Source organism: Heterodontus francisci, chromosome 10 (assembly GCF_036365525.1).
Source record: "Heterodontus francisci isolate sHetFra1 chromosome 10, sHetFra1.hap1, whole genome shotgun sequence".
In the NCBI taxonomy this organism is placed as follows: domain Eukaryota; kingdom Metazoa; phylum Chordata; class Chondrichthyes; order Heterodontiformes; family Heterodontidae; genus Heterodontus; species Heterodontus francisci.
In genome coordinates, this window is record NC_090380.1 from 35,754,065 (window position 1) to 35,765,011 (window position 10,947).

At 45.2% G+C, this 10,947-nt stretch overlaps 1 protein-coding gene across 1 annotated transcript in view; it reads right to left on the reverse strand.

Moving 5' to 3' along the window:
- Positions 1–6,063, reverse strand: part of map3k15 (mitogen-activated protein kinase kinase kinase 15) — a 197,411-nt gene extending 191,348 nt beyond the window's left edge. Inside the window, exon 1 of the mRNA XM_068039951.1 lies at positions 5,718–6,063. Coding sequence (XP_067896052.1) covers positions 5,718–6,063 — 346 coding nt within the window. The remainder of the gene's footprint in view (positions 1–5,717) is intronic.
- Between the last annotated feature and the right edge of the window lie 4,884 nt (positions 6,064–10,947).

Below are 10,947 nucleotides of genomic sequence, written 5' to 3' on the forward strand. Positions count from 1 at the left end.
CCTCTTGGCGGCGGTATCCCCATCCCTTTAAAGTCTTGAAAAGGACAGGAATTCCACCGCCTAAAACTTTGATTCAAAAAGTCCAGAGAATCACTCCAGGGAGGCACAAAAAGACAGAGGCGGGGTCTCCCTACCTTTTTGGCCCAGTGCGGGGAGCCCCACCTCCAGCACAAAATGCAGCCCTTTGTTTTCTGTTAGTTAGCCAATCCTCTATCCATGCTAATATATTATCCCTAACACCATGAGCTCTTATCTTGTGTAGTATCCTTTTATGTGGCACCTTATCAAATGTCTTTTGGAAATCCAAATACACTACATCAACTTCATCAATGTTCCCCTTTATCCACCCTGCTTGTTACATCCTTAAAGAACTCTAATAAATTGTCAAACACGATTTCTCTTTCATAAAACCATGTTCACTTTGCTTGATTGTCATAGAGTCATTATGGCACAGGAGGAGGACATTTGGCCTATTGAGTTCATACCAGCTCTCTGTAGAGCAATCCAATCAGTCCCAATCCTTTGCTCTATTTCCATAGCCCTGCAAGTTTAGTTCCTTCAAGTGCCCAACCAATTTCCTTTTGAAATCATTCATTGTCTGCACTTCCAGGTCATTACCACTCGCTGCGTAAAAAAAGTTCTTCCTCATATTCCCCCTGCATCTCTTGCCCAAAACCTTAAGTCTGTGTCCCCTAGCCATTGTACCATCAGCTAATGGGAACAAATTTTCTTTGTCTACCTTATCTAAACCTGTCATAATCTTGTACATCTCTATCAGATCTTCAAATCTACCAAATATCATCTGTTCTAGTCTGGAAGGAACCATATTGTCAGGCTAATGCAATACAAACTTGTGAACTATAAATATGAACTTATGAAATATAAACCCGAAACGGACACTTTCCTGTAAAATAAAATGGAGTTGAGAGGTCAGGTGACCTTTTCTTTCCTGCCAATACACATGTAACTGCAAGAACCCCAAGCTAATTTTCATGTCTGGATGGGTCTTGGTGAAGTCATTAAAATGCAAACAACTTTTCTGGTCATATCTTTGAAAAGTTATTAAAATACAAATGACCTTTCCTGTGGTAATGGCTGCATTTCTGAAACTAATCTTTAAAAAACTGGCTACCAAATACTGTTGCAGACATTTTGACTCCAAATTTGAAATTTAGAAAATGGGTGTAAAAAGCTTTATTTTATCAAAATGGTGTGTGGATGAGTGATATCCAGACTCCATTGTCTGATAATGGTCTAACCATCACAAATTATTACTGAGGACAATAGAAAGAAATGCTCTGGCCTCCCATGTGGTGGCTCATTTAAATAGCCGGAGCGGCCCGCCCCTCCCCCCCCCCAATCACACGGAGGGGGTGCACTGTCCAATGCTGGCGCCAGTTTTAAAGGGCAGCCAAGCCTGCCGGGATATTTATATTTTTATAGATATACTTCCCCCAAAAATTTGTCAAATAAAATTCTAACGACCCTTTCCCAGCCCCCAATAACAATTACATTAACTATTAGTCCTTTACCACCCCCCCTCCCCCGAACACGGAAGTGCTGCCGCACAGCCCCCGCGATATTACATTTGCGAGCTGATTTAAATTGTCGGCACGGCTGCCGTGTCCCCGGCAACGGCGTCCAGTGCGACCGCGCAGACGCCGGCGCCATTTTTAAAGGGTTTCAAGCCCTTAGCAAAACTTTAAATTCTTAAAGGTATATTAGATTTGATTTGTTTTTAATAAATAATTAGAAGATGGAGGCCCTTTCCCAAGCCCCCCATGGTCTTTTCATTGCCCTATATTCACAAAACTTATTTAATTCCCGACCAGAACTCCCCCCCCCGCAATCTTCTCACATTTGCCCTTCAACCCCTTCCCACCATCCCCACAGCCAATGAAAAGTGTTTTCCCCACTCCCTCACCCCTCCCATCCTGGTAATTTTATACCTCTCCACTCCCTACCAGTGTCTTGCAGGTTGGACGTAAAATCGACGTGGGATGGTCACCGTCGGCAGGTAAGTTAATTTGCATTTCATTAATGCTCATTTAAATATTTAGATGAAGGCCCCACCAAGCGGTGGGAGGATGGGGGGGGGGGTGCACACCGAGGCCTCGCCGCTGCCACTAATATCCGGCGGGGCCTTCTCGACATCAGGGGTCAAGATGGGCCTCTCCAGGCAGAATATTATAGGACCCCCCCCACCCGCCCGACCACGAATGCTCGACGTTGAGGAGCTCATAATGTTCAGCACCCAGACTGCACTAAGTTTAAAGTTCATCCCTTCGCACCATGCCCTACACTCATTACGTTTATTTGACCCTGTTCTCCCCACCCCACCTGCCCACACTGGAAATCCTAACTCCTCCCCCCTCTCCACCAGTGTCATGCCGACTTTCCCCAGATGAGGAATTGAGGGCACCGGAGTGCCGACCGCTGCACTGAGGATCGCAGCGGGCCCAGATGATTGCGGGTACATTAATTTAAATTTACTCACGTAATTGATTTAAATATGTAGATGCAGGTCCCGTCACCCAGCGGCGGGGGGGGGGGGGGGGCTGAGGTCACCATGAGCCTTGTCGCCGTCAGGAAGATCAGGCCGGCCCCTCCCAGCGTCGAGCTCCATGGTGAACCTCTGTTGCAATCCTCTTCCGGCCACCCCGCCACCCCCCACCACCACAGAGCCCAAAGTCATGGGCTTGGTAAAATCCAGCCCTAAGTTTCTGATTTTAATAAGACACATTCTGAGCAGACAGTGGAAAAACATCTATGCCTGCAAGAGTAAAGACCCTGCCTAAGGCCACTAGCTTTAAGCCACATGTAGGCAGTGACTGAAGTTGGCTCTGAACTCTCCACCTGAGGAACCGTACCAGCGCTTCGCCATTAAACCTTGACTTGAGTATAACAAGAGAAATCTGCTACTGCCAATATAAAACAACAGTAAATCCATCCTCCTAAACCTCCAGAGCCTTCCATTAGTGGACAAAATGGGATTACAGGCCTGCATCGTTTCAAGTCTTCACCCCAGGGAAAAGCAAGTTTAACAGAGAACTCTTGAAATCATAAGACCAACTTATGCTACTTTTATAATCAAAATCTTTTCTTGAGTGTGTTTGTATCTGTATGGGTGTGAAAGTGGGTGTTGTTGGGTATATTCAGGTGTTGAACAATAAACATTTATCTTTCTTTTAAAACATATGAGAAAACCAGCCATTTGTCTGTTCCTGACAATTAAAGCATTCAGGAGCTAAAACACTTTTTTAAAACACAATGACTTCAGTCAGTCGAGAGGTGAAAAGGGAGAGCCATCCTTATCATCCCTCTCCCGTAATAAGATGCATAAATAATCATGGCCACAGTCACTGTCACAGCCACTGGCAATGCTGTCCCCACCCTGCTCTGAGGCTGCAGTTATGGCTGAGTGGGTGCTGATCTGCTCCTAGCCTACTGCATAAATACATTTCAGTTATGCCACACATGAGGCCACGAAATTTGGCTCTGTAGCACTCCTTTTTGGTGCTATGGGTGCTTTTTGGCCTCTAAAATGGCATCTGTGGAAATCTGTGGAATGCATGTACATTTCTAGTGCTAGCCTTGGCTCAATGGTAACACTCTTGCCACTGAGTTAGAGGGTTTTGAGTTTAAGCCTCACTCCAGAACTACAGCCCATAATCCCAGCTACCTCTAGCACAGTGAAGGAGTTTCATTACATCATCTTCCAGTTCTGATGTTAAGTTCATCTGTTTTCTTGCACTATTTGAAGGGGGGGGGGGGGTTGCCTATATTCTGACCAACATTTAACCTGCAACCAACATCTCAATCGCAGATTAAATAGTCATTTATCTCATTCGTGTTTGTGGGACCTTGTTGCTGAAGAAATTGGATACTGTGTTTTCCTATATTCTAATGGTAACTACACTTCAAAAGATCGTCACTGGCTCTGAAGCACTTTGGGATATCCACAGGTTGTGAAAGTTGCCAAATAAAGGCAAGTTGTTTCTTTTCTTTAAATATTGCAATCAGCACCTCAAGGAAAATTCAACCTGAGGCTAATCAATGTGGAATTTCTTCTGTCACCTATCCTATTTCACAAAATCTTTTGAAGTGCAGTCACTGCTATTAGAAAGTCAAACCAGGCAGGCAATTTGAGCACAGCAAAGCCCCGACAACAACAAATGAACAAATGAGCAGATATCCAGTATTTCAGTGAGGGAGAAATGTTGACCAGGACACTGTGAGAGCTCACACCTCTTCCTCAAATCGGGCCATGGCATGTTTCAGCTGCATGCCAGCAGGTAAAGTTGGTATAACATCCTATTCAAAAGACACATCTCTCAGTATTGCACTTAAGTGTGAGTCTAGATAGGTATTGGAGCTTGCAGTGGGCTTAACCCACAACCTTCTTATTGAGAGGCCAGAATGCTATGAAACAGGGCAGAGCCCCTCGAATCAGAACAATCTTCCTTTGGTTCATTATCTTACATTGCCACTTGGACATTGTCCTCATGGTTATTGAGGCAAAGGGTTAATAGCAACTCTTTTAAAGTAATGAACTGATATTGGTGTGTTTTCAGTAAAAAGTTAAGAATTTTTTTTTGAATTACATATATAGAAAAGATTTGCACTTAAATTGTGCCTTTCATGACATCCCGAAGCATTTTACAGCCAATGAAGTACTTTTGAAGTGTAGTCACTATTCTAATGTAGGAAAAGTGGCAGTCAGTTTACGCACAGCAAGCTCCCACAAACAGCAATGTAAATAATGGCCGGATAATCAGTTTGATGTTGATTTAGGGATAAATATTGCCCAGGACATTGGGGATAACTCCCCTCCTCTTTTTCGAAATCGTCATAGAGTCATAAAGTGACACAGCACAGAAACAGGCCCTTCAGCCCATCGTGTCTGTGCCGCCCATACAGCACCCAACTATTCTGATCCCATATTCCTGCACTTGGCCCGTAGCCCTGTATGCTATGGCGCTTCAAGTGGTCATCTAAATACTTCTTAAATGTTGTGAGGGTTCCTGCCTCCACCACCTCTTCGGGCAGTGCATTCCAGATTTCAACTACCCTCTGAGTGAAAAAATGATTCCTCAAATCTCCCCTAAACCTCCTGCCCCTTACCCTAAATCTATGCCCCCTGGTTCTTGACCCTTCCGCTAAGGGAAAAAATTTCCTCTTATCTAACCTATCAATGCCCCTCATAATCTTGTACACCTCAATCAGGTCCCTCCTCAGCCTTCTCTGCTCTAAGGAAAACAACCCTAGCCTTTTCAGTCTCTCTTCATAGCTGAAATGCTCCAGCCCAGGCAACATCCTGGTGAATCTCCTCTGCACCCTCTGTGCCATGGGATCTTCAGCAGTCAGCTAAAAGGCAGGTGGGTCCACCGTTTAACCTCTCATTTGAAAGATGGCACCTCGGACAATGCAGCACTTTCTCAGTACTGCACTGGACTGTCAGCCCAGAGTTTTGTGTTTAAGTCTCTGGAGTGGGATTTGAACCCACCACCTTCTGACTTTAACACATTGGCCCCGATGACCTTTTCAGTGAAAAAGGGTTAATAACAGATATCTTTTTTAAAGTTATTAACTGTTTTTCTTTTCGGTGAAACAGTTAATAATATGTACTTTTAAAAAAGTTATGCACAAACTTTTGGGTTCTCAGTGAAAGGATTAATAACATTTTTTTCCAAAGTAATGTAATTTTTCCTACTAACCTGCATTGTAAAAGGAGTCGAGGACTGGGGTCTCCCCGAAATCAAGCTTGCCGAAAGGGAGAGTGAGTAGCTCGGCGTCCTGGCTTCGGCAGGCTCGAACCAGGCACTGCAGCGCTCCCCACTCGCTGCTATGCAGCTTGGCTGTCTCGTTGAGTACATAGACCGCCCGCAGGGGCCGCGACCGGGGCACCGCCGAGTTCACCGAGCACTCCTCGGAGCCGCTGCTAGCCCCAGCCGCTTGCCGCTGGCCGGGCACAGCACCCAGCCTGCTGCCAGCCTGGTCCCAGGAGAGTGTCCCCTGGCCCATCTCAGCACACAGGGACCGGGTCGAGCAGCTCTTGTTCATCCTTCCCGAGGAGCGAGGAACAAACTCTCCGGCGCTTGTCACTTGTTCCACTTGGAACAGTGCTCTCCGGGACAAATTGGGCACAAAGCCACCTCTTGCTTCTTTCTCTAAGTCACCCCTTGTGTTGCTGCCGATCTGCATGTGCAGAGCTCTCTTCTGGAGCAAGGAGCATTTAATTGTAGGTTGGCTCAGCTGTCAATGCACTGGGAATACAGAGTGCAGCATCCCCCCTGGCACCACAGTGAACATCCAGCTCTCTGTTACATCGCACAGAACTTTAACATGGGAGTGGGTGTGGGTCTGAATTAAGGGGTGCATTTTAAGGAACCCTCCACCTTGGGATCGTGGCAGGGTGGGGCATCCCAAAGATGGCCCCGGATGAGGCCCACCATGGACTTCAATGCCAGCAGGACCCGGCCCGATCCTCCCAGCTGCGGCGAGGCACCGTGGCGGCCTCCCCACCACTTAGCAACGGAGCCATAATTTGAATATTTGAATCAAGTAGAATCATTAATTTATGTAAAGTTACATCGCCTCCTGATGACCCGCTGTGATCTTCGGCCCGGCGTCCAGCACTCACGCGCCTTCGGATCCCTGTCCAGGGAAACGAGGCACAACCCTGGTGGGAAGGGGGCAGGAGGTACGTTTATCAGTGTGGGAGGTGGAGAGTTGGGTCAAATTAGCATCATGGGTGTAGGGGATGGTGGGAAGGGTTGTACTTTAAAGTTTGTGCAGTTGGTGGGGGGAGGGTCAGATGGTAAGGGCAAGTGTTTTGGGGGGGGAAGGGCAAATAATTAATTTAATTGTTCTGTGGGGGGTGGGTGGGAGAGGGGCAAAAGAGATGTATTTATTTAATACTTTCCACAGATGCTGCCAGACCTGCTGAGTGATTCCAGCATTTCTTGTTTTTGTTTCAGATTTCCAGCATCCGCAGTAATTTGCTTTTATTTTTATGTATTTATTTAATTTCATTATATGTTTCTTTAAATATTTAAATTTACCAGTAGAGCCGACAGCCATTTAAAAGTGGTATCAGTGCCTCTGCACAGGCAGCTGACACCATTGCTGGGGATGGACAGCCCGCCCCTTCCACATGATCGGGGGATGGGGGGGGGCAAGCCCGCAAGCCCGCCCCAGCTATTTAAATGAGCCGCCACGCTTGGAATCACGGTGGCTCTTTGGCATGCAGCCCACATGATCAGTCTGCCATTTTTTTCACCATTTCGGTGGCGGGCTTATAAAATTCAGCCCTAAATGTGCAAAAATTACGAGGGGCTCAGGAAGCTAGTTCCAAGCTGCCCTTGTCTGAGTTTTACTTGGTGGGGCAAGGGGCGGACACCTCGCCCAGGCATTTTAAATATGTCAAGAGGCTGGAAGCTTCAGATTTAACCTGTTTTGCATATTTCCTGGGCGTTGGGAAACCTGGCAACTCAGAATCACAGAATTGTTACAGCACAGAGGCCATTCAGCCCATCATGTCTGTACCAGTTCTCCCAATGAGCATTTCACCTAGTCCCATTCCCTGCCTTCTCCCCATAACTCTGCATGTTCTTCCTTTTCATATAACTGTCTAATTCTCTTTTGAATGCTTCAATTGAACCTGCCTCCACCGCACTTTCAGGCAGCGCATTCCAGACCTTAACCACTTGCTGCGTGACAAAGTTTTTCCTCATGTCGATTTTGCTTCTTTTACCAATTATTTTAAATCTGTGCCCTCTTGTTCTCGATCCTTTCACAAATGGGAACAGTTTCTCTCTATCTTCACTGTCCAGACCCCTCATGATTTTGAATACCTCTATCAAATCACCTCTCAGCCTTCTCTTCTCCAAGGAAAACAGTCCTAACTTCTCCAATCTATCTTCACAACTGAAATTCCTCATTCCTGGAACCATTCTTGTGAATCTCTTTTGCACTCTCTCCAATACCTTCACATCTTTCCTTAAATGCAGCGCCCAGAACTGGAGATAATACTCCAGCTGAGGCCGAATTGGTATCTTATACAAGTTCAACATAACTTCCTTGCTCTTGTACTCTATGACCCTATTAATAAAGCCCAGGATACTGTATGCTTTATTAACTGCTCTCTCAACCTGTCCTGCCACCTTCAATAACTTATGCACATATACAACTAGGTCCCGCTGCTCCTTCACCCCCTTTAGACTTGTACCCTTTGTTTTATATTGTCTCTCCATGTTCTTCCTATCAAAATGAATCACTTCATATTTCTCCACATTGAACTTCATCTGCCACCTATCCACCCATTCCACCAACTTGTCTATAACCTTCTGCAGTTCTACTCTATCCTCCTCACAGTTCACACTGCTTCCAAGTTTCGTATCATCCACAAATTTGAAATTGTGCCCTGTACACCAAGGTCTAGGTCAGTAATATATATCAGGAATAGCAAGGGTCCCAACACTGATCCCTATAAACCTTCCTCCTGCCCAAAAAGCATCCATTAACCACTACTCTCTGTTTCCTGTCACTCATCCAATTCCGTATCCATGTTGCTACTGTCGCTTTTATTCCATGAGCTATAACTTTGCTCACAAGTCTTTTGTGCGGCACCTTATCAAATGCCTTTTGAAAGTCCATGTACACAGCATCAACAGCATTGTTCTCATCTATCCTCTCTGTTATCTCTTTAAAAAACTCCAGCAAGTTAATCAAACATGATTTTCCCTTAAGAAGTCCGCACTAGCTTTCTTTAATTAATCTGCTTTTGTCCATGTGACTATTAATTTTGTCCTGAATTATTCTTTCTAGAATTTTACCCATCAACAAAGTTAAACTGACTGGCTTGTAGTTGCTGGGCTGCAGTTAGGTGTGCTGCATGGTAGTGGTAAGTGCCTTAGCAGCACTCATTGTGGGCCAGGAGGAGCAGGAGTCCTTCCTCCTAGTCCTTGAAGCTCCTCTTAACTGCCCTCCCCCGCCATGCAAAGCCCCCTCCCCCATCCCAGGAACAGATCCCGTTCAAGGTCTGGGATCGGATCCTTCCAAGGTCAAGGATTGGACCTCTGGGATCGGACCATCTGGAATTGGGGATTGGAAACCCCCGGGATTGAATCCTCCTTTGGGATTGGATCCACCCCAGCGTTGGGTTTGGGACCTACCTGGCCCTGCAGTCTTCTCCAGAGTGCTGCTTGCCTGACAGGAAGCCAAGCCTGGCAATCAGGCTGACTTCTGGGCAGGGAGCCTGCCAGGGCCAATAGTCGCAAACTGTGAAGTCAACTGTGGGGAAATGCAGACTTCTGATTTTCCTGTGTGCTACCGTACCACCCCACCAACCCCATCTCCACCACCCACCCCCCCACTCCCCACCCACCCCACCCCTAGCTCCCAGCACGGCATCAAATAAAAATTTCCCCCATAGATTTTACAGCACTGTAACAGACCATTCAGCTGAACTGGTCTGTACCAGTGCTAATGCTCCTCCTCCCATACCTCTTTATCTAACCCTATTTGCAAATCCTTCGATTCCTTTCTCCCTCATGTCTTTATCTAGCTTCCCTTTAATGAATCTATACTTGAGGTTAGAGTTAGAGGTTCCAATAACACTTCGTAGCATCCCAAACCTGTTGCCATCAGCTCATTGTTGTTGTAAGAATAAATTATTTTAAAGCATTTGTAATCTGCCTTTTGGTATTTTGCTTTCTCTCTTCCTGAAATCTCACTGCTGTCAATGGTCTTACCCTGTCAGATGATGGGTCATGCGTTGATAAACTACAAGCACATTTGAGGGCTTAAAAAGTGAGACTGACTCTTCCCATACAATGCTTCCACCTGTCCTTTTACATTATAATTCCAGTTCTCAGGTGTCAGTTAGTGCAGGAAAGAATGGCTCTTGGTAACAGTGAAATGGTAGGATCAGCTGAGTGGGTTCAACTGGAAAGCCAGTGTTTGTACTGGGACGGTCACTATGTGGTCTTAACTAAAATGGTGGCTTGCATAAGATGACCAGTAAGTATATGTGCTATTTCTAGGTAAGAGTGGCCAGATGTAACAAACAACCCCTAACTGGGGTATATTGCTCACTGCAGAGGCTGCTTCCCACCTTCTCTCTGATCAGGTTTATTTATTAATGGCAGAAGCCAAATAAAATAGTAAGCTTTGGAATCAACACCATATTTTAAAATTATGAAATTAGGATCATAGAATAGAATCATAGTATCGTACAGCTATCATATCTGTATCAGTTTTGAAAAAGCTATCCAATTGGTGCCACTCCCCAGCTTTTGCCCCATTAGCTCTTCAAATTTTTTCAAATATATTGTAGGCCTGAGGCCTGTAGCCACTACTTTTTGTACTTTTTATGTTTTTGCATTTTGCTTCTTCCTTGCTTTTGTTCTGCTTTTTTAAAAAAAATACTGTATTAAACCTGCATTGAATTTTTAAAGATTACTTTGCAAACATTGATTTAAAATTAAGTGTATTGTGCTCTGATTAAGCCAAGTAGTTAATCAATTATGTAATCAATGGCAATTAATAGTATGAACTTGTTTTTCCCAAGCAAGTTTTCCTTTTATTTTCATGCTGGTCAGGCCAGGCCATGCACAGTTGTTGTTTTGACTAAACTATTTTTCCTTCTTGAAAATAATGGTTATCTCCCATTGTTTAAACAGAAGTCAGTTCTTACAGTATTCGATGACCCTTGAACTGCAAGCCACATCGAGAGTACGGCTCCAAACCTAAGTGAGAGTCTGCAGAGGACTCTGAAGTCCTACAATATATCCACTTCTTTTTGAAAAGTTACAACTGAATCTGCTTCCCCCACCTTTTCAGGCAGTGTATGCCAGACCATAACAAATTGCTGCATAAAGGGAAATTTGGGATGGGCAATAAATGCTGACCTGGCCAGCGACACCGACAAAAAAATCTCCTCAT